This window comes from Battus philenor, unplaced genomic scaffold (assembly GCF_028537555.1).
Source record: "Battus philenor isolate CCGP_79_NKW_IND1 unplaced genomic scaffold, ilBatPhil1.0.hap1 SCAF_17, whole genome shotgun sequence".
NCBI classification, from domain to species: domain Eukaryota; kingdom Metazoa; phylum Arthropoda; class Insecta; order Lepidoptera; family Papilionidae; genus Battus; species Battus philenor.
Window position 1 is genome coordinate 12,938,148 of NW_027181679.1, and position 24,944 is coordinate 12,963,091.

Here is a 24,944-nt window from a genome sequence, read left to right on the forward strand (position 1 = left end):
AAGGTTCTTTTTTGGTATGTTATTGGCGCTTAATCCTCCAGGTGATTCGTGTGGTGTACATCCCTCCTCGACTACTATTTAACAATTTTAATTTTATTATTTTTTTTTATTTAATGGAATCAGGCGTTACCTTACGGAAGTCCATCCTAAGTAAGAAATGGACCAATATTTGGCCATTTCTGAACATGCAGTTTTTTTTGGAATACAATCTCTGAATCTATAGATTGTTCCTCCCTTTCTTTTTGTGTTAGATTCGGTGTTATGTTATATTTGGTACCCTTCTCCAGAAATGTTAACTCTTTGTTGGTTAGTTGTGCTGGTCATGTTTTTTACTCGTGGGTAGAAAACATGATCAGACTGCCCGTCACCATCAGCGGCGCTACCACCGTTACATCCCCGCCCTACTTCTCCATGTACACCACCATTTCTGCCACCATATTTACCACTCTGTTGAGCTAATGTTAACCTACGTAACTTTTGTGACTGAACTATGTATGCACTGCCCGTGAAGCGAAATCTCTTGCCTTGTGATCTGCATATGCGGACGTGGCTAAATATTGGTCATGTTCTTAATTATTTTGTTGATCTTAACGTCACAGGTACGGTCGCGGAAAGTCATTGGAAACGGACAGCGCATGCGCCGGTATTCGTGGCGATCTTTAGGGGGCAGACTCGCTCCATATATAGTTATATCTTTCAATGGGCGTGGCCTGATATCATAATGAAGATGATATATATAGTGTGATGATATACTACTTATAATAACAAACGCTATGGGCTTTTACAATTGAATTCCAATTGTTTAGAAACATTCAATAATAGATTTACAAAAATATTACAAAGAAGTTTTGTGTACTAAGGTTAGTAAAGTGTAAAATTCAAGGAAGAGAGCACACCTCGAAAGTACGTGTTAGTTCAGGTCATTAAACGGTTTTATTTAGTTCGACCCGTACGGAATTTATTTGTTTATTAATTTGGGTCAAAATTAGAAATTAAAATTTAAGCACCTTCCCGTTGTCAGATTGATCTGAAATTTGGTACACGCATTTAATTTAAATGACAATACAATATAATAAAATCAATAACATTATAAATTTAAGATGGCTGCCGATACAAAATGGCGGATTACATATTTTTCCTTAACCCCCTCAATATGGGTATCAAATGAAAGGGCTACACTAGTAAAACACGATGATTATGTCAAAATTTAAAATTCAAGATGGACGTCGTTCCAATATGGCGGACTAGGTACATATTTTTCCACAACCACCACAATATGGGTATCAAAAAACCGTTTAACTTAAATTTTTTTAAAGGTATTTATTTTAATATTAAATACATATCTAACTTCAAATACTTTCAAAGAGTATGTAGTGTCGCCGAGATTCCTTTGTCTGTTGTCTTCGATACTCACATATTACTTTTCTTAACATACAAAAGTTATTATGACATAAATAAACATTTTAACCGATCGTATGTCAATCAAAGAATATTTTTATTGAAATGACGTCATCATTGCAAGCTGCAAGGCATAAGCTTCACTTAAATATATCTATAAGTCATATACCATAATCTCTACGCTTGACGGGTGGGTTGAAGATTGCATTGTGGTATTTTTGTATGCAGAGGACGCTACTGTCCATCTTCTGGAAATTTATTTGGGAAGAGTGGCAATCCCATCCCAAAGTGTGAATTATATATAGCACATTATGATGTAGGTACATATCTATGGATAATAACTAGCTTCGTATTTTCTTTTATTCATCATCTTTCGTTCTTCACATTTATTTATTTACTTACACTTTTGTATATCATAGACTAAAAAAAGAAACAGTTTATTTACTGGTGCAAAAAGGCGGTCTTATCGCTCGAGGTGATCTCTACCAGACAACCTTTGGATGGTGATGAAAGACATAAAAGAGAAGGCAGTTAAGTGTGTTAATACATACAAATACTCACATTACTATACACACACATATGAAAAATAATACTTATATATACATTTATACATTTATACCTCTATAAAAGGTATTACATAAATAGATAAGAAACAATAAAAAGTACTACTTTACAATCTTTTTAAATGCTCACAGCGATTAAGCTCATCTTATTCGTTCTGGTAACTTATTCTATTTATTGTTTTCTAGGAATAGAACCTGCGATCTACTATTAAAAGTCGACTTCCGATTTGAATGTTCGCAAATAATGCAATACTGTATAAAGCTTTCTCCTCTCTTTATCTTTTTCCACTGCGTAAAAAGACTCTCTTTATTATAAATGAGATATAAGGTATAGAATAATAAAATTACTTTTTTAAACCTCAGCATTGACTCTAGTAAAAGAATATTATATTGAAATAAGTTTTTCTCGTATTTTAAAATTAAACTAAGAGTTTTCTAGTGTAGTCCTTGCCATTTGTATAGAAAGGCTTTCAATGGAGTTGAACAGTGAAGATATGGATTAATAAAATCAAGATTTGATCTTAATTTAAAATTGTTTATCAAAAAAATGATATTTTAGTAACACGGTAGATTACTTCCGCGTTATACGAAGACGCGTTATGAGAGCAATTGTGTATTAATGTTAAGATATTTACAGTTATCTTTGTATATGATAACGTTGTCAGATCTCAGTTTGATAGAAAATAGTTTGGCGGTTTTACCAGCAATCGAGAATTGATGCGTTTGAAAGAAAAAAAATCTTTAAAATGGTTTATTGAGCCAAATGATGTTCCAACTTTTAACAAGCAAACGCTTGTCAAATGACATAGACAGTCCTACTACACTATCAAAAAGTTCTTGATTCCCTGATGCCCGTAAGTTTTAATGAAAATTTCACTTAATTTTTTGATCACAGTAGTATAGTATGCCTTATAAATTCATCCTATATTTTCTTATTTTTTATATCAGATATATGACAATCTTTGTTGTACATCACCGTGCTCCATAAATATCCAGTAGGACCGGTCATAAGTGGCATGCGTCTAGTTTCTTCCGATGGCCTCAATGAGGTCATCTGCGACATTTGTAAGGGGGGTTGGGCGTTCTTCGCTGCAGCTGTTGGCCCATGGTCTCTTCTCCAAGATCATAATTCTCCAGGTCATTTGTTTTTCGTGCTATGTGGTCTACCTATTATCCATCCGACTTTTGTTTGTGTGTCTGTTTGATACGAATAATGATTTATATAAATCTAAATATATACATATTTACGATAAAATTTCCTCTTTCCAGATGTCCGCAAGTTTTTACTGCATAGAAAAAAAAAAATAAGAGAAGCTGGAGTGATTCCAAAATCGACGACACATTGGAAAGTGTAAATATAGATTCATATTTTCGGCGAGCCCGTGAGGAAATAGCACAAAATACGGCCGGAGTAAATGAGAATAATTCATCTGAAATAGAAGCAGACATCAATGTGTTCCAAATGGAATGAAATAATTCATACGAATGGAATCGATAGGACTGTTTTAACGGAGGCAGTTCGTCTGAACTGCTACAGAGATGGCCAGAGACATATACGTGTGCGTTTTGATAAAACTTATCGTGATCCAGAACCTCATTGGCATCAGCTTGGAGATCATCGAGTCAAGTAAGTAATACATTTTTATTCATTCATTCATTCATTTCAGCCAAAGGCTGCTCTTGTACATTTTGTATCAAGCAATTCTTGCAACCTTGAATTGCATAATCAATGTTGTTCACGACAATTTATGAAATTAATTGTACTAACAGTGGCGCCATCTATCTGAAATTGGTTACACTAATACAGAAACCTTCATAGGTTTATGCAAAACAACTTTGCTAAAGATTATCACATAATCAAACGTATGGTTTACGATTTTATAAGGTACATACAGACATCATTCCAAATTCAAATAATATTATCAAAGTAGTGTGAAACTATTTATCAGAAACAATAGCTCAACAATATTTCTATAACAAATTGTTTACCATTTACATTCCCCGATGCCGCGTCTTTCAACCAATGAACAATGGACGAATGAATCTAAAGCTATTTATAATTTCTTCCCACTCGAACACAATGGTGAAATGTATTTATGATGAATATATATAAAAATATACTATTGAAAACACAATAACATAACATGGTTTATTTAAACAATAAATATATATAAGGAAATTAATATAGAATGTCAGTTAGTTTGAATAAAGGTTTTAATACAATCTCACCGAATATTAAATATAATCTAATATGTAAAATTTCCAAGTCACAATGTTAGTTACCGTACTCCTCCGAAACGGCTTGACCGATTTTTACCAATTTTTATATGCGTATTCAGTAGGTCTGAGAATCGGCTACTATCTATTTTCTATACCCCTAAGTGATAAGGGTGGTCCACCCCTAAATTTTTTATTTTATTTTTTATAAAAATAAATTATTTTTTATTTTTTATGATACAGCATACAAAAATATTTTTTATTTGTTAATAAAAAAGTTTATTTTTTTGCTAAGCAACATTTGCGGGATCAGCTAGTATAGTTATAATATTTATCTTTAAGAAAACTTTATAACATATTTTCGTACAATATACCTCAGTGTTTTAATACGAAACTCTACGATGTGATCTTCTATTCTAAACTTCATCAGGAAGCTCCCAGTTCCTCAACGAGCACGAAGCGCATAGAAAAAGCTTACTCGGTATTTCTTTCACAAGATCAAAACACTTCAGAAAAAGGAAGCATCAAATAGAAAGTAAAAGAAAGACAAGAGTGAAATAGTAACAGAGGCTGTGAGATATTTTGATTTTCAAAAATAAAATGCTGTGATACCTTTGTAATGATAGTAATGGATGATGTCTGAAAGATATACAAAAAATATTAGAATTTGTAAATCAACTAATATGAAGAATAGAAGAAATCGTGTAGCATGGAAGTAGAAAATAAAATTAAAATTAAAAGTATAAACCTGAAAAAATTATCATATCTCTGTAAACCAAGTCCCCATGTTGAGGTGATGAATGACGGTTTTTTTTTCTTTTCTAATTAGACTTCGCAGCGAAACTTCGAGCATAGACCTCTCCGTTGCTCTGTGAGTGATCTAGAGCCTTATGAATATGAATTATGAAGCCCGTCGTAAGTGATCACGTCTCGGATCCGTATGTCATCACCGGCAACACACATTGGTCAAAGACCTTCGTCTTTAGACATTGCGGTATTTTAGACGAGACGGAATTCGGAGCAGCCTTCGGGAACGAAGGCTGCCCATCCGTGTTGAATTCAATGAGTGATATCTTTATCGAAGTTGGACTTAAATAGATGGACGGTTTGTCCGTCATATATATATACCCACACACATACATAACTTTCATGCATATATCTATGTATGAAAGTTTATTGTGTTACCGACAGTTTCCCACGGACAACGTAATTAAATTACCTTGATTATTAATACTCTGTGATCCAACCATAAAGGATCATTACATAAACTCATAAAGGATTATTACTAAAACAATAAATTTAAAACAAAAACTGTTTAAACATTGTTGCCAATTCATTGCACAAACATCGTATACAGGTTGATTGTTTATTGGTGTAATAGTTTTAAAGCGGTGAATTTATAGCTCATTCAATAGCAAAAATCTTTAAAGTTTTTACGCCGATTTGTAATCATCCTGTAGCGAATAGCCACATACTAAAGTAAATATTATTTAATATTTATAGCGGCAACATTAGGTTAAGAAAGGAACCGGGTGTGATAATTGGAAGGAAGGAGAAATTACAGATGGTCATGCAACAATGTCGAATAAATAAAACTATAAAAAGAAAAGAAATACATACCAAATTCATATAGTAAGAAGTTTGTAATATTTCACCAAGAGAGACGCTCACAACAAGTCTTGCACTCTTTTTCGAGTGATCATTGTCATGCACCGGTTGGTTCTATTTACTCAGACACTGCTCCCGATTCGAATCCAAAAGACGTAACCACGTGACCTTTATATACCTCCGTTCAACTTACTGGACCTCCTCTAGAAAAAATTTACGACAACATTTTTGACGAGTTGGCCCGGCACAATGTCCTAAACCTCATAGCATTTAACCATCTGTAGCGCTTGAGCAGCGATTTGAAATAAAATAATGTACCAACTAATATATAATTGAGAAAAACTTCTTAATTGTATTGTTAATATATATAAATTTTAGCTGTATTTACTCACAAGAGAAAACTGTATAAGAAATATTGTAAAAAACGATAAAACTCTGTCGTGCCTCGCAGCTGGGAGAAGAAAGATCCGTATCAAATAGCGGCAACCCTCTCCCAACTATCTGCGTTTAGTAGAAGCGAAAAAAAAAATTGTTAAAAAAATACTCGCGATACAAATTATTAAACTAAATGCCACCGCTGCTTTTACTATTTAGAATTACACTCAAATAATTTAAATATTTATAAAATCTAATTTTTATTACTATATTATCATTACGTAATTTATTATATCTGTGACCATATATTTTTTGACTAGATGTACTAGATTCACCCTTTGAAACTTTGACACCTAAAGCCTGCAAGGCGTGGGCGTCCTCCAAAGATATCTATAGAAAGATGTACTCTAATCGCCACGCTTGGTAGGCGGTTTTTTTTTATGAGGCCTCCGCTTTTGTGACCTCTCCTTCCCTTCCCCTATTTTGTTAGGAACAGGGTTTTTTATTTCTTAACTATTTTTCACATGATTTTTTTTATTTTCGTCCTCGTCATAGTTCAAAATATCTTTTTTTTCTTCCTTCTAACATTTTATAATTCCATCTTCTTTTCTCAATCATTCCATTCCTTTTATCCATTGGTAGGCGGTTTGGTGATCGTAGTGTGTACTTGGCAATCATATATAATTATTTCACAAATTTTGAATTATATGAGATTGGATCACGGGAGTCGTATCTGCGACATATGACCTTAAGTCTGAATCATCAACCTACCAATAGCCTTAAAACGATTATTATTTCTATATCATCATTATATTATTTATTTTAATTATTTTTGATAAGGTGTATGTTTAGTAATTGACAGTAAATGAGCTATAGATTCAAACTTTGAAGCATACATGTGGGAACGGAACGTAAGAGTGAACGAAGTGAGCGATTGATTGATGAATGAATGAAGAGTAGGAATGAATTATGGCATTCTCTGGGAAGATGGCGATGGGCCGGTTTGTATCAACTATGTAAGAAGTGAAAAAATACCTGAAAACATCTATTATTCGTCTGCGTGTTTCACTCCCACATATACGATCATTCTGTATAATTAAAGTTTATATTAAAAACACAATTTGACGAATCCACCTCGACTGTGATGTTCGATTTTTTGTCATCCTGGCTTGGGGCCAAATTGATTGGATTGATGCTAGTCGCTCCCGACACATGAGTCAGTCATACGTTTCATATATGACGGATAGTTTGATCAGAACTCTATGGAATAATGGTTTAGTTTCTGTTGACGAAAAATAGTTTAATAAAAAATAAAAAAACTTTTTTGCTACCTATGAAACGAGGTCAAGTTTGTAATGATTCTACTCGTGGTTTGTTTTTTTAAACCAATAAATTTTTAGATTGCCAGGTTTCTGCGATACTATGACTTTTTTTTTAAGACCCTCGCTATTGGGGGCCTCTCGTACCCCTCCCTATTTATGGTGGGACAGGGACTTTATTAGCATTTAATTTATTCACTTAATTATTTTATTTTCATTCTCTTCTCTTTCATTCTTCACACATAATCTTTCATTGTGTTCTTTTACACCACAATTCTGCTTTTTTTCCCTTTTGCTCGGTTTTACCATTCTTTCATCCTCTTTTCATTTTACATTTTCTTAATTTCTAGTTTTGTTGTATCACATTTTTATCTTTATCTTTATCACAGTTTAATATTATTTTGTTATATTTTTATTTTTACATATCTTTTTTGTTTTTGTTTGTTGATGCCTAACTTTTATTTTTTTCTATTGCATATTGTTTAATTCTTTTGCAATAACTGAGGAATTCTTTCTATGACTTTTGAAAATGTTCCTCCTCCATTAATATCCTTTAAGATTGAATATTTACGACATATCGACCTTGTACCGTACATGTCTACAGGGCCTTATGGACCCGGTGGTCATTTTTTTCTATTCGCTCTGTGCACTGTCACTTCAACGCGACAATTAGCTGTGCTATTTGCTACTTACTTTTTTTTAGGCCCCCGTTATTGGGAACCTCTCGTACCCCCTATCTAGTGTGGGAAAGGGACTTTTGTTTACATTTAATTAAATTTTCACAGTCTTTTTTATTTTCTTACTCTTCATTTATGCATCTTATGATCTTTTATTCGGTGTTCATTCCACATTTCTTCTTCCATTCTCTTTCGCTCTGTGACCTTTCATTCCTCTCTCGTTACACATTAGCGTTTTGTCATTTTATTTCTGTTTATTTACATTCTTGCTATTTACCCATGTACATGTGTTTCCACCTAAAAAAATCCCACAGTCGTATCGATAGCACGTTGTGTACGTCTGCTATATTGTGGTATGTACGAAGAATTTTTAGTCACAGCTCACTGTGTTAAACCAATCTAAAATAGCCAACTTGCAATGGTAACATGTTAAATTAAAAATATTGTGATTCATTGTTTATTAAATTATATGTATGAGAAGGCTGTTTTTTATGTAACCCTTTTTTACTGTTTTAAATTGGAAATTTTTAGGTTTCTCTACTACAACTTGTACTAGATAAGAATGTGAGATAAAGCCTTTTCGTGTGAATTAAAAACAACCTCTACGTATATATGTATTGAGAAATGGTAGCCCAGCGGTAGAACACTGAGACTTGCGAACATAAGTCGCGGGTTCAATTCAGGGGGTACAATCTTGTTTAACTCACACTAGATAAGTTAATTATATAGGACTGCTACTGCTCATAAATAAGATTCCAGAGGATGGGCACAAGTGTTTTCTGCATACCATAATACTATACTGCGACCTCCAACACGTCTGGGCATTTGCTCAGCAGTGGGCGACTATGGGCTTAAACAACCATTTATGTAATGAGAAAGGTGCGCTGATATCTTTTTAAATTAGTTTTTTTTTTTTTTAATAAACTTATTTAAAAAATAACTCGTATATAACTAGACATTAATAATTTTTAATATCTAACACATTTAACTACCAATAGAGATTATAATAATAAGCAATTGCTTAGTATATACAAGAACAATTTAATTTTAAATCCAATGAAATAAATAATGAGAGATATAAATAAGACAATGTTGGTACAATAGTCTTATAGTGGTACAATTACATTTGCGTATATATCACAAACGTAACATCTGGGGTTAATATGTGGCAATTAAACATACCCAGGGCTGCTGCGAAGCATGCATACTTTATTTATCCAGCGCAGGGTTGCCAGTATCATAAAATCTGGAACGCCATTTATCTTGAACATTAAAATACTATACGACTATTGGAAAATCCAGGCTCTGCTTAGCATATTTCAAACGATAAGTCCTAGATTACGGGGATATTTTAAATGATTTAATTGTTATTACGATTCGAATTTCAAATTCAAATATTTTGAAAATCTTATACATTTTCAACGGAACTATTTCATTATATTTTAACTTACCATTTGTAAATCATTAGTATGCTTATTTTAACTTAGATTTAGAATAGGATATAATGATATTAGTTATTTAATGGAATCAGGCGTTACCTCGCGGAAGTCCACCCTAAGTAAGAAAAGGACCAATATTTAGCCACTTCCGCACATGCAGTGGTAGTCGTGCAATGAAATGCACCGCCCGCCAGCCCGCTGATAAATGCGTATGCGGCAAACAATGCGAATCACACAACCGCCACCACCAAATTACTCTCGGCTCGGAGTAATTTGGTGGTGGCGTTCTTACTAATGATATTAGTTATAAATAAATAAGCGAGTTTTGTCGTGTTCGGGGCGAGTCAAACTGGAAGGGCTAAGTACACGTGTACTCAACAACTGACCTAGCAAACGTTATAAATAATCGTCATTTTTTCCCATAGATTCCCACCGCAAAGTATAGGCTTCCCCCAAATATACCAATGGGGGGAGTATACTACAATCATCACGCTTTGCAGCTGGGTTGATCGCAGTGTGGTATTATGGTAACTGATAACGAGGCCGCCCATCCTCAGCAAATTTGTTTGTGATCAGCGGTAATATTAATGCAAAAGTGTGAATTATATAATCGTATCCCGGGAATCAAACCTGCGACCTACAATCATGAGTTTTAGTCAGAATAATAATCAAAGTTTACTGTTACTATTATTATCCTTTCTGCGGTAGGAATCCCAATGCTGGACAAAGGACTCTTCCATATAATTCCAATAGGCACGTTCACATGTTCGACTACCAGTCTGTGGTCTCTACTTCAAATCTGTAATACGTTGTATACAAAAAGGCACTTAATTCTGATGTACCCAAAATCGCATTTTTTTCACACCGTATGTAAAAATCTACTACATCGACTTGATATTTTTAACGTAGAAAATATCTAGTACATCGACTAGATATTTTCAATGTACAAAATATCTACTACATCGACTAGATATTTTCATAGTACAAAATGTCTAATACATTGACTAGTTATTTTCAACGTAGAAAATATCTAGTACATCGACTAGACATTTTCATAGTACAAAATGTCTAGTACATCGACTATATATTTTCAATGTACAAAATATCTAATACATAGACTAGTTATTTTCAACGTAGAAAATATCTAGCACATCGACTAGACATTTTCATAGTACAAAATATCTAGCACATCGACTAGACATTTTCATAGTACGAAATATCTAGCACATCGACTAGACATTTTCATAGTACAAAATGTCTAGTACATCGACTATATATTTTCAATGTACAAAATGTCTACAACATCGACTAGATATTTTCAATGTACAAAATATCTAATACATCGACTAGTTATTTTCAACGTAGAAAATATCTAGTACATCGACTAGATATTTTTAATGTGCAAAATGTCTACAACATTGACTAGACATTTTCATAGTACAAAATGTCTAGTACATCGACTAGATATTTTCAACATACAAAATGTCTACTACATAGACATTTCCAACCTATAAAGTATCTTATATATTGGCTAGATATTTTCATATTCCAATAGCTTGACAAAATTAATTGTATATTAACATTTCTGATTATTTCTGTCTTGTATGATTAATTAAGATTTTGCTGACCACGGTTATACAGTTCATTTTTGTCAACTGATATATCGTAGTTAAAAAACGTATTAAAAAATCGTATAACTACATAATAATATTAATTATAGCTTATTACTGTTCCTTGCAAACTCGATACTGCAAGAAATTATTGGTATGTAACATTTTAACAGAAAAAAAATATTAAAATATTTTTAGTGTAATCACTTGATGCAAGTCGATTGGTGTATAAAATCTAAACACTTTGTGATATTAACTATATGTGCGATCATAATATATCATTGTGTTTATAGTTTATGAGTCATAAAACATAGTTTTGATGAAATTGTTCATATATACAACTGAAAAAATGCCGTTGAACGCCTTCAAAGTTCGACGTATTGAATTGCTAGGAGATGAATTGACGAAATATACAAATTTTACCGGGCGAAATGTGCCTCGTTGTCTACGAAAGCACGTACGGACTGCGGGCTAGGACGTGACCTCCTGTGGATACTGTTGTTTAGAAAATTGCTTCGAGAATTTTTTGCGATCCGACGTCACTGTTGCGTCTTTTTCGTGCTTTTGAAATGGCAAAACTACGATCATTTACCTTCACAAAATTGATAATAACATAGTTGCTTATTATTTTTGACATCATCAGGAAATTTTTTGTTACGTGTTTAGTATGTTGGATTTTTTTGGGTAAAATATTTTTTAGTATTTTGACCCTTTTCGTTCTTTATTTTACTTAGTCAAGCCTCATTATAAAGCGCTGCAAAACATTATTGAACTAACATTAACAACAAAATTCAAAATTGACAGCAAAAGCATATTATTAAATAAAAGAATATATTAAATGATAAAAATCCTTGGTTCTTCCTTGGCTATATCTGATAAAGTGTATATGTATGTATCTGTGTTAAACTTTATTAAAAGATGTATTAGAGCGGAATTTATACTTATTAAGAAAGGGACTAATATATAGCTACTTCCGCTATGCAGCAGTAGTCGTGCAATGAAGTGCACGGGCCGCCCGCTAATAAATGCGCGTGCGGTAAACAATGCGAAACACAAGTACCACCGTTAATCTACTCAACACGCGTTTCACCCCTCCACAGGCATCCTCAGGAGATATTAGACCGTCTAACGACGGTCATTGTTTACCGCACGTGCAATTGTCAGCAGGCTGGCGGGCGGTGCACTTTATTGCACGACTACTGCTGCATAGCGGATGTAGCTATATATTAGTCCCTTTCTTAGTTAGAATGGACTTCCGCGACTTAACGCCTGAATATATTAGAATTTATTCTTGCTTCTTCTCCATAATCACGATACTTTGCGAAGCAAAGAGACAAAAATAATATATATTAAAAAAATAAAGTTGAGATCAATAAGAGTTCTCTTAAAAGTTCCAATGTTGAATAATAGTATTTGCGGATTCACATAAAGCATCCATAATACATCTTTTAAAATTACGTTCTATTTTTAAATTCACTCTACCTTTAAAGATTTCGTGAGTTTGTGATGATCGCTGACATGGATTACGTATATCTCAATTCTTGACATATGTTTGATATATTAATTTGAAATTATGAACTACTTTTAGTACGAATCTGATTTGATTCGACCTATTTAGCAAATGTGAAAGTTTGATATGTTTATAAAGTTCTATTGCATAAAGCATCAATACCAAAATAACTTCACGTTAGTTTTTCTACAGTTTTCTTCCATTTTTCCCTTGGTCCAACTATTTTAGTAAGTCATTTTGGGATGATGGTAAAGTTTTGGTAAATAAACTATAGTTTTTTATATCTTTATTTTACTTTATCCTTTATAGCTATCGTGAGCGATAGCCCAGTGGCATAGGACTAAGACTTACGATCATAGGTCTCGGATTCAATTTGATACAATTTTATATGATTCCTATTTTTCATATTAATTGTAAAGTATTTTCACTATATACGAACAATTATAGCATTGCGATCAACCCGCCTCCCAAGCGTGGTGATTGTAGCATATCCCCCATAGATATCCTTTGGGGGAGGTCTATGCCTTGAGGTGTGCGTACATCGGATAGGATTGCCACTGCTCACAAAGAAATTTCCAGAGGATGAACAGCAGCATCCCCTGAGTACCATAAAACCACACTGCGATCAACCCGTATGCTAATCATGGTGATTATAGTATATCCCCCATAGATATCCTTTGGGGGAGTTCTATGCCTTGAGGTGTGCGTACATCGGATAGGATTGCCACTACTCACAAAGAAATTTCCTGATGAACAGCAGCGTCCTCTGCGTACCATAATACTGTACTGCGATCAACCCGCCTGCTAATCATGGTGATTATGATATATACAACATAGATATCCCTTGGGGGAGGTCTATGCCTTGAGGGGGGCGTTCATCAGATAGGATTGCCACTACTCACAAAGAAATTTCCAGAGAATGAACAGCGTCCTCTGAGTACCAAAATACCGTACTGCGATCAACCCGCCTGCTAACCATGGTGATTATGGTATATACAACATGTATATCCTTTGGGGGAGATCTATGCCTTGAGCAAGGCGTATCTCGGAAAGGATTGCCACAGCTCACAAAGAAATTTCCAGAGAATGAACAGCGTCCTCTGAGTACCAAAATACCGTACTGCGATCAACCCGCCTGCTAACCATGGTGATTATGGTATATACAACATATATATCCTTTCTTCTTCTTGAAGTGCCTCTCCAACTAGTGGAAGTTGGCTATCAGCTTCCTGCTCTCTTCCTTATTTTTGGTTCTGCGTAATAGCTCAGCAGCGCTGGCGATTCCGGTCCACTCTCTAATGTTACGAAGCCACGACTTCTTTCTCCTACCAACCTTTCTTTTACCAGCGACCTTTCCCATCATGATAAGTTGAAGGAGATTGTATCGTTGGTGTCGAACCGCCCGCTAATCATGGTGATTATGGTATATACAACATAGTTATCCTTTGGGCGAGGTCTATGCCTTGAGATGTGCGTACATCGGATAGGATTGCCACTGCTCATAAAGAAATTTCCAGAGGATGAGAAGCAGCGTCCTTTGAGCACCAAAATACCGTACTGCGATCAACCCGCCTGCTAATCATGGTGATTATGGTATATACAACATATATATCCTTTGGGGGAGATCTATGCCATGAGCAAGGCGTATCTCGGATAGGATTGCCACTGCTCACAAAGAAATTTCCAGATGATGAACAGCAGCGTCCTCTGAGTACCATAATACTATACTGCGATCAACCCGCCTGCTAATCGTGGTGATTATGGTATATACAACATAGATATCCTTTAGGCACGGTCTATGCCTTGAGGTGTGCGTACATGGGATAGAATTGCCACTGCTCACAACGAAATTTACAGAGGATGAGAAGCAGCGTCCTCTGAGGACCATCATACCATACTGAAATCATCCCGTTTGCTAATCATGGTGATTATGGTATATACAACATATATCCTTTAGGAGAGGTCTATGCCTTGAGGTGTGCGTACATCGGATAGGATTGCCACTGCTCACAATGAAATTTCCAGATGATGAACAGCAGCGTCCTCTGAGTACCATAATACCGTACTGCGATCAACCCGCCTGCTAATCATGGTGATTTTGGTATATACAACATAAATATCCTTAGGGGGAGGTGAATGCCTTGAGAGGGGCGTACATCGGATAGGATTGCCACTGCTCACAAAGAAATTTCCAGAGAATGAACAGCGTCCTCTGAGTACCAAAATACCGTACTGCGATCAACCCGCCTGCTAACCATGGTGATTATGGTATATACAACATAGTTATCCTTTGGGGGAAGTCTATGCCTTGAGGTGTGCGTACATCGGATGGAATTGCCACTGTTCGTAAAGAAATTTCCAGATGATGAACAACAGTGTCCTCTGAGTACCATAAAACCGTACTGCAATCAAACCGCCTGCTAATCATGGTGATTATGGTATATACAACATAGTTATCCTTAGGGCGAGGTCTATGCCTTGAGAGGGGCGTTCATCAGATAGGATTGCCAATGCTCACAAAGAAATTTCCTGATGAACAGCAGCGTCCTCTGAGTACCATAATACCATACTGCGCCAGTGCTACCCGCCTGCTTACCATGGTGATTATGGTATATACAACATATATATCCTTTGGGGGAGTTCAATGCCTTGCGGTGACCATTTATGGGATAGGGTTGCCACAGCTTACAAGATAGTTTCTCGTAACACCATATTACAACACTGCGATCGCAACCGGCTTGCTAAGAGTGGTGATTACGATATGCCCCCCCTTTAAATATATTTGGGGATAGCTTTTGTCTTGCAGTGTAACATATATGGGCTGAAATGACGGCGACTATCTATGTTTGCTATATTTGTCATCGTGATAACACACGTAGCCTCCTTGGTCGTATCGTCAATCCGGCTCGGCCCGCATACACGGAAAGTTACATATTCACATCATCTCAGACATCAGTATTCATTATGGTCAGAAATCACTTATGTACGTATTTGTTTCATCTTGATGGCGAGGGAAAGAAATAAAGATTTGATTGAGACTGATTGAAATACAAATCATGATTTTGATCCAAATACAAATCATGACTTTGATTCTAATACAAATCATGATTTTAATCCAAAGTCAATGGCAGCGACAATTTATCTGCTAGAGTTGGCATTCTACTCGCAAGGATATTTCAAATATAAATAGTATTCTGTCTGTAGTCGTGATACGACCCGTTCTCTCGTGAACGCTACAGTAGTACAATAATACTGTTACGTACTGTGGATTCTGACTCGAAATGAAACACCACTGTTTCACAAGGAGTCCTTTATTCACAAATCAGATGGTCATCCTACTTTAACACAGTACACTTTCGCATAGTCCAAACTACGCTTCCAAATCGCTTAAGAAATCACTGTGCAAATAACTTGCCAAATAGTCACTTTGTATCACTGATCGTAGATCTTAATCTTATAACTCGAAAAACAACACTAAACTGTCGTCATGGAGAATACACCTATTTATACTACGGATAAAGTTCTAGTAAGTTCGAGATAGTACTCGGTTAGAATTTCCGAGAACCGTACACAAATTATAAATAACTTCAAGGTCACGCGTGTTCTTGATCCTTGAGTCCATTGTTTATTATTTCTGTAACTCGTGCTTTGTAATAATACCTATGTATTCTTGTCTATGGTGAATTTTAGAGAGACATTTTGTTACATCAAGGTCGTCTGGTAAATGATTCAATCAAAATTCCAATGATCGCATGGGGAATTTTCCGGGGCACCGTAGATTTTTATTGTTTCAAAATCGTAGCCTTTTGCGGTATTTGCTTCGCTCCAAATTGGTTTTAGATCCGGCGTGGGCCCTCTAATATTGTAACTTTTTCAGCGAATATAACCCATTGGAAGCAATCTAAACTCTACGATGTCCATAAACCGTATCGTATTCCGTAAAACGGAATGAAGGGTTGACCGCATGATCGGTTTTCAATTTGTTTATTAATAAAATAAACACGCTTGGGTTGGGTGTTCTTAATTGTTTGAATTAGATTTGAATGTTTGGTAAATCTTTCTGTAAATATATGACGTATATATACATAGTATAAGGAGTTATATAAATTCAACTAACTTAGGTTACATAAGAAAAAGTATTTGTTATTTTTATGCAAATACGAGATTGTACAGAAACTAAACATAAAACTTTATAATAATGTTCAAACTATATTTTGTTTAGATAAAATTTAAATTTATAATTTTTTCTGCGATACCAAACAAAATATGTTATATGTTCGCTGTAAGAAACGAAAAGAGATATATGATAAAACAAAATGGCGCGTAAGACAATACATGTATTTATGTATTTACTTTCATTTGGGATTTTCGTTCAGAAATACTATATATTGTTGTATTTATTAAATATTATCAAAATATAAAAACTCTTTTGTCTTTATGAAAACGAAATCAAAGACCGTGCGTTTCTTGCGGTAGACAGTTGACCTAGATATAAAATAATGCCTAGAGCCGAGGCGAGCCAACTTTTGAACGAATACTACATTTATTTTACTCAACCATACTGCATTTTACATTATATGGTGTATATAAACAAAAATATCTCATTTATCATAATTTATATACACTGCTCTTTATAAATAATGAAAAATTGTGTTATTTAACGCATAAAGAATGCAAACGGAAAAACAGCGCATTTAAATTTAAGATTATTATTAGTTTTACACGGACCAGGGCGCGCATGGAATTCTCCTAGATTTACTGGAACTAATCTATTATAGGAGAGTTCACTCTTGACGTCGTTGTTGATAATCCTATGTTGTGTGAAAATCTACGGTTTAACGTGTTTATGTATTATTATTTTTAAACGGTTTTATTTAGTTCGACTCGTACGGAATTTATTTGGGTCAAAATTAGAAATTGAAATTTAAGCACCTTCCCTTTGTCAGATTGATCTGAAATTTTGTACACACATTTAATTTAAATGACAATACAATATAATAAAATCAATAACATTATAAATATAAGATGGCCGCCGATACAAAATGACGGATTACATATTTTTCCTTAACCCCCTCACTTCCCCCCTTAATGAAAGGGCTGCACTAGTAAAACACGATGATTATGTCAAAATTTAAAATTCAAGATGGACGCCGTTCCAATATGGCGGACTAGGTACATATTTTTCCACAACCACCACAATGTGGGTATCAAAAAACCGTTTAACCTAAAAGTTTTTTAAATGTATTTATTTTGCGTAATAACCAATGATATATATATCTGTTACAAACCGTGGTGAGATTTAAAACTAAGGCAGCGCAAAAGTTATGTCATAATGTGAATGTGATTTAACTTTTACAAATGGCGTCATATGTCATTGTAATTTGACATTTATAATGTGAATATATAGAGTATTAGTTTTCAATAACCTATCCAGCGATACATACATGTAGAATGTGGAATTATTGTTACAGCATTTAAAAAATATATCAGTCTGTTGTTTTAACGCAGCTTGTTTTATTCGTCGTCTTGTTCTATTGTTCTTCAAGAATGGACTTCTTTTTTAGCGTTATTTAAAATATAGCGTATACCGTAACAAACCACGCACCTTACTAGCCTTAAAAGCTAATATTGAAGATATCGCAATTATGCATCAACTCAGAAGGTGGCCACTTGTTTTTTAATTTAGTGGGAAAAAAACAGCACATATAATTTATTAAAATACTAAAAAACAAATTTAATTCTAACAAAGGCATATTATAGGTTTCCCTAATTAATTCACACTAAATTATTTACCGCTATAGATGTCGTATGTAACGGTTATCTACGTTCTTGTTGAGTTTTTATATTTCACGGAAATTTGTATGCGAATGCATGTGTACGTGCGTGTGTGGATGTGACTCTGCATGCGTATGTGTATATGCGCATGCGTCTACATGTGTGTGTGTAAATTATTACAAAGAATTCAATACTTAAACGTGAAACTAAAAAAAACAATCCTACCGAAGAGTACTTTATTTTCTGTAGTTAGTATACGAAAACATGTTCTGATAATAAAAAAATAGTTATTTTTTTTGGCCCCCAATAGCGGGGGCCTCTCGTATCTGTTGTGGGACAGGGACTTTTTGTGCAAATTTATTTAATTTTTCACAGATTTTTTTTATTTTCGTTCTCTTCTTTCGCACGTCACATTATCTTTCGGTCGTTTAGTTTAGTTTTTTTTATTACAGACTATTCCATGGAACAGATTTTACATATAATAAAATTTAAAGATATCAAAGCAGTGTAGCGAATTAGAAGTGTCGTAACAGGTGTGATTTCCTATAATAGACACCCTCGTAGGTCGATAGCCTCGATGAGCGAGACGGCAGACGTTGAACATATAACTAATTTGTCATTCTAGTATTTCGAAATGACATACATAAGTTTTATTTCTGTATGCCGATTTAAATACGCTTATCTTATTGAGTTTAAAAAATCATATCGAAGCAGAATCTTCTGTTTTATCAATTGAAATGTGCCTGTTTCTAGAAAGAGGATTTATGGTACTTTTGAAAATTTATAGGACAGGTATGTGTCCAACAATATTAGTGCGATATTAGCGTTATTATACATAAAAGTTAGTTCACAGTGACCACTCGATTGCGTCATAAGAATAATTCCAGAAGAGTACAATTTGAAATAAACCAGAATAAAATCGGACTCTCCTGTAATGGCTTCCGTCACCTTCGAGATATGAAGTTTCCAAAGGAGACCTGAACAAAGATACCATAAAAAACTTAAAACTGTGATCAAAAAATATATTTAATGGAATCAGGCGTTACCTTGCGTTGTTACGTGAGAGGGTCAACTCTGTGTTTGGCACTAATCGGTGTACCATGACTCCTGAAGATGCCCCGTGGAGGGGTGAAACACGTGTTGAGTGATTTGACGGTGGCAGTTGTGTAATTCGCATTGTTTGCCGCATACGCATTTATCAGCGGGCTGGCGGGCGGTGCATTTTGTTGCACGACTACCACTGCGTGTGGCTAAATATTGGTTCTTTTCTTAATCTAAAAGTATGGTTAATTTGTTTATAAAATGTAAATTCTATATTTATTCTTCCTCAAATCAATAGTATCCCATTCAAAGTAATCCTCTTTCAATAAAGCGTACTTTTGCCAACGCTTCTTTCAGTCCTCGAAACAGGCGGAATAGTCCTTTTTCCGTTACAGCCTTCAAGACCTTCGGACAGAGACAAAGAGAGAGAAAAGAGACAAGATTCGGTTTTTATCTCCTCAACCGTGTCAAAACCGCGTTCCCGCAGTAGCCTTTTGAGTTCTCTGAATATCCACAAATCATGTGCCAAATCAGATGAATACGATGGCTGTGGTCGCGAAGAACTAATGCAGTAAGACATTGACCAATCGAGACGAGGCGTTTACGTCACAAAACGTCCTTCAAATTTGTTTAGGGTTAGCCAAATATTCCAAATTTTGACTAAAAGACAATTTACGATTCACTTAAAACAGTTTTAGATAGATTAATTCTGAAGCTCTATTGCGACTAAAAATCCATGCACAAGCTCAGGTAGAAATATTACAAAAATGATACTCTTTTAAAGATCTCTGAGGTTATTAAGAAATGAAAAAAAAAATGCTTTTCGATAGAGAATAAACTAACACATACAAAATTGTAGCTTAAATATTCGTTCGTAAAAACAACCGTATTCCGTACACTCTATAATTAGATTACCAACGACCACTTCCTTTGAAGTATTCAACCTATTCTCGCTTCGGAAATAAGAAAGGAGATATGACGTGCGCGCGTCACTTAGAACTCCTCACGTCGTTTTTATCATTCCTATGTTTGGCAACTGGCATTTCGCCAGATGTTTAGTGAAATGTTTCCTTTTTGGACGTTAGAAATTTCTTAGACGATTGCCTTTTCTCACATACGCTAGGTATTTACCTCTATCGTTATATTACAAAGGTTTATCTTTTTTGTTTTTCACCTATAGCTGTCAACATATTCTTTTTATTAAAAAGAATTATATTCAGCGTGATTGCTAATGGATTTATATAGATAAAAATATGTAATTATATGAAATAATTTAGGACATTTTTTGCTGGTATTGATTTCCATACGCATACGCATTTATCAGCGGGCTGGCGGGCGGTGCACTTTGTTGCACGACTACCACTGCATGTGCGGAAGTGGCTAAATATTGGTCCCTTTCTTACGTTACCTCGTAACATAGCGTAGTTAGTTTGTATTAATTAGTTTTATTTTATGCATAAATCGATATTAAGAAACAAGTGTCTTTGCTGTATCGTCCTGTGAGTTTCTTTTGAGAGCTAATCCCAGGTGTCATGCGACAGTTCACTAAATATCAAAATTTTAGCGCCTATTTGGAATACGGTCGGAGGCAAAAAAATTATGACCATATTTATTATTTCTTAAAGCATTGATTTATTTATACCGCTTCCTTTATATTAAGTAATAGTAAATATGCTATAGATATAGTATTTTAAAGCTTTTACACTTGTATATAATTGACTTATGTGTCGACATAATTTGACATGACTTGAGAAAATCTTTAGGTCATATATAATTGCATTAATAATCCTATTTTGTATATATTATGTATCCAATGCGTCATTCACGTAAAGTTTTAACACTGGCACATAATAGTGTGATAATACTTAAAAAAAAACAGACTAAAAATATTAAAAACAGATCCGTCTAAGTTATAACTATCTACCTTAATGTTAGCTTCAATTCGAAACCACTTCACATCGATAGCACTTGATCGGACGAGAAATCGTTTCTCAGGCGACGATATTAAAAAATTTATTCTCCTTTAAGAATGATTCGTGTCGAAACTTTTATTAAATTCTTCTATTAGTTTTTGTTTTATGAATTTTAATATTAAAATTATTGAAATTTATTAATATACTGCCCCATTTTATTTATCAATAAATCAACTATAATTAATTGCAAATTATTTATATTCCAGCCTATCCATATAATGATAATGTATTATGAAAGAAACACTTGTCTGAACGAAAGGCCTCTAATAGCGGGGGCCTTAAAAAATAGTTTTAGAGGGATAAATAAATAGCGTCTTTTCAATTAATGTGAGACTAACCCAACTAAGTAGACCGAAGATATAAGGCCCGTCAGCGTGGTGATCTTTTGGTAGATCTACTGAATCAGATCTTTTAGTGTCAAAAGTCGTAAGCCAGATGTTTCCATACGTATGTCCACTTTTCATTTCAATATTTTTTTATTCAATGCGGTATCATCTTTCTACAAAATTATTCAATAAAGTGATATAACAGAACCATTATTTATACTGTAAATTTTAATGTAATTTTAATTTATATACACTACCGGTGTACCTAAATAAATAAAAGTCACGAAAAGTGAGCGATATTTATTGTTAAAATCGCGTTGGTGAAATATAAAGACATACAATATTTTTACAAAGCCACGTTTCGTTCATTACGTCATATAGAAAAACGTGCGGATAATAAATGATCGAGATGCTTCCTACGGCCATGTGCTACATTCGAATGTAAAATTATTTCATTATATCCGTTCTTTATCGGAAGGATAAATCATATTTTTACGATTCCTTCTTTTTTTAATATCTATGAAATATTTTCGGCATATGAATCCGAGTTCGTAGTCCAATACGCGGAAGACGAATTAATTTATCTAATCTAATTATTATTGCATATATGAAGCGGCAATGGATAGAGAACATCGCTCGTGTTACCGATAGTTACAACCGGGGTAGACTTACTATTTTCAGTGGTTTTCTATTCACTGACATGGTGATTAATATGGCGTGGGGATGATGAAGTTGTCACTTGAACCATAATTTGTAAAATCTGGACATTGTTAGGATGTCATTAAAAACTATAAAGGCACCTATGATATTAATAAAAAAGTAAGAAAAGGACCAATATTTAGCCACTTACTGATTAGTGCCAAACACAGAGTCGGTGTAACATAACTCCTGAAGATGCCCCGTGGAGGGGTGAAACACGTGTTGAGTGATTTGACGGTGGCGGTTGTGTGATTCGCATTGTTTGCCGCATACGCATTTATCAGCGGGCTGGCGGGCGGTGCATTTTATTGCACGACTACCACAGCATGTGCGAAAGTGGCTAAATATTGGTGCTTTTCTTACTTCGGATGGATTTCCGCGAGTTTATTATATTATTAATTGATTGGTTAATAAAAAAAAATAAAAAATCACAATAATAAGTTGACTTGAACTTAGTTTTAAATAGTTTATGATTCAAGTAAGTAGCATGTGAAAACATGAGCAACTTAAAATTCTTGGAAATATTAAATGTATGTAGAAACAAAGACACGGATGCAAAAGTTTGTAGAGTATAGATCCTAATAAAAAACACAATGACCCATGATGATACCATGAATTCCGCTTTCATATAAATTAGAACAGGACGCCGACGGCGCAAGACAGGTTATCCTGTAGATCCTTGGAGGAGGCCAATCGAGATCAAAGACGTCGTCGAGGATCTCAAGATGGCGGGCATTCCCATTCTAGATGTAATGCGCATGACGTCTTTGGCACTAAGCTCATGCCACTCATCATGGCAACCGTTAAACTTTCCTCTGAGGGAAAGAAAATCTTATTTATTTATTTATTTAACAGTTTATTGTACACAATAAAAACACTAAAGTAACAATACAAATATAACTGACACAACAGGCACTACTTATTTCTAACCAGAAATTTCTTCCAGTAGGCCTACGGAAGGAGATTCATAAAAGTAAGGCAGACACAACGTGCACAATAATTAAATTGAAATATTTACAATAGATACTTCGACCACAAAGAGGTCTGCTTCTTGTCAGTGGTCTTATTCGAGGCCCCTCACCGCAGAAGTATCGTCGGCTAGTGTCACAGCTGCCAGCTGTACGGCTACGCAGCCCGTGATTGCTTCTCCCGCCCCCGGTGCGTCAAGTGCCTAGGGGATCACGGGACTGCAGACTGTCTCCATCTTGCGGTTACAGAAACATCACCCACGTATGTCTTCTGTAAGACCGAAGGCTACCCCGCGAACTACAGGGGCTGTCTTAAGGCGCCTAAAAAACGCTTCGCAGGCCGCCCCTCGACCTCCGACCCCACGACCGCCTTCGCAAAGTCGCTACCCGACCAACCTCCTCCACTCCCGCGGTGAAAGCTTTGAAGACAACTTCGAAACCTCTTTTCTCCCTCCGCCCCCAGCCATTTCAGCCTTTGCGAAGCCACTCTAACCGAGAGGCAATCCCTCCACTCTCTCCTCCGCCCCGTCGGTGTCTCACGAGCAACCGAAACCCACCAAACCTCAAACCAGGTCCCCTTCGCCTGCCGAGGAACTTAAGGCCCTCGCGCTGTACCTTGCCAATGTAGACCTCTTTCTTTTTTTTATGGCCCCCGCTATTGGGGGCGTCTCGTACCCCTATCTTTGGTGGGACAGGGACTTTATTGGCAATTTAATTTTTTCACATAATTTTTTATTTTCTCTCTTCTTTCATACTTTACTTTCTCTTTCGGTCTATTATCTATCTTTCATGCTACATTTCTGCATTCTTTCCCTTTCTCTGTTCATCTATCATTCTTTCCCTTTTTCTTTTTACATTTTCAATTTACATTTTTATTTTACATTATTATTACTTATATCCTATAATTATTTTCTATCACAATTTTATGTATCATTTTGGTTCTATTTTGTCTTTTTTATCTATTTATTTACTGTGTTTGCTTTATTTTTATTTCTATGGCACTTTTTGCGATTTTTTTTTTGCAGAGGGATACGAATGACTGTTTATCTTTTCCGTCTATCAGGGAGGCCATTGACTCCTCTCTGATTTTAACGCCAGACCGGCACTCGAATTCGACCAATGTAGACCTCGACGAGGTCTGCATTCTCGCCGCGAAACTCCGCAAAGCCTCCAGTCCCTCGGAGCGCTTTCTCTGTATTGCAAGGCACTCGGCCATTCTCGCTGCCCTAAAAGCGGAATTTAAATAATATATTCACTCCCCCGTCTCAACGTCAGGATATACGCCTCGCATCGAGCCCTGGCTGTCTCGATGCACATGTCATGCACTACTCACTCACACATGACACGGCGGCCGCGTCCGCCTATCAATTTGTACTATATACTCTACACCTCACTCACTACAGTATACCACACGGGTATAATTCTTCTCGTGTAAAAGCATAAAAA

The 24,944-nt window shown here is 35.2% G+C and overlaps 1 protein-coding gene across 1 annotated transcript in view; it reads left to right on the plus strand.

Annotated features, from left to right (window-relative positions):
* Positions 1-3,242: 3,242 nt before the first annotated feature.
* Positions 3,243-24,944, plus strand: part of LOC137920069 (hemicentin-2-like) — a 65,970-nt gene continuing 44,268 nt past the window's right edge. The window contains exon 1 of the mRNA XM_068763301.1: positions 3,243-3,588. Coding sequence (XP_068619402.1) covers positions 3,501-3,588 — 88 coding nt within the window. The 5' untranslated portion in view covers positions 3,243-3,500. The remainder of the gene's footprint in view (positions 3,589-24,944) is intronic.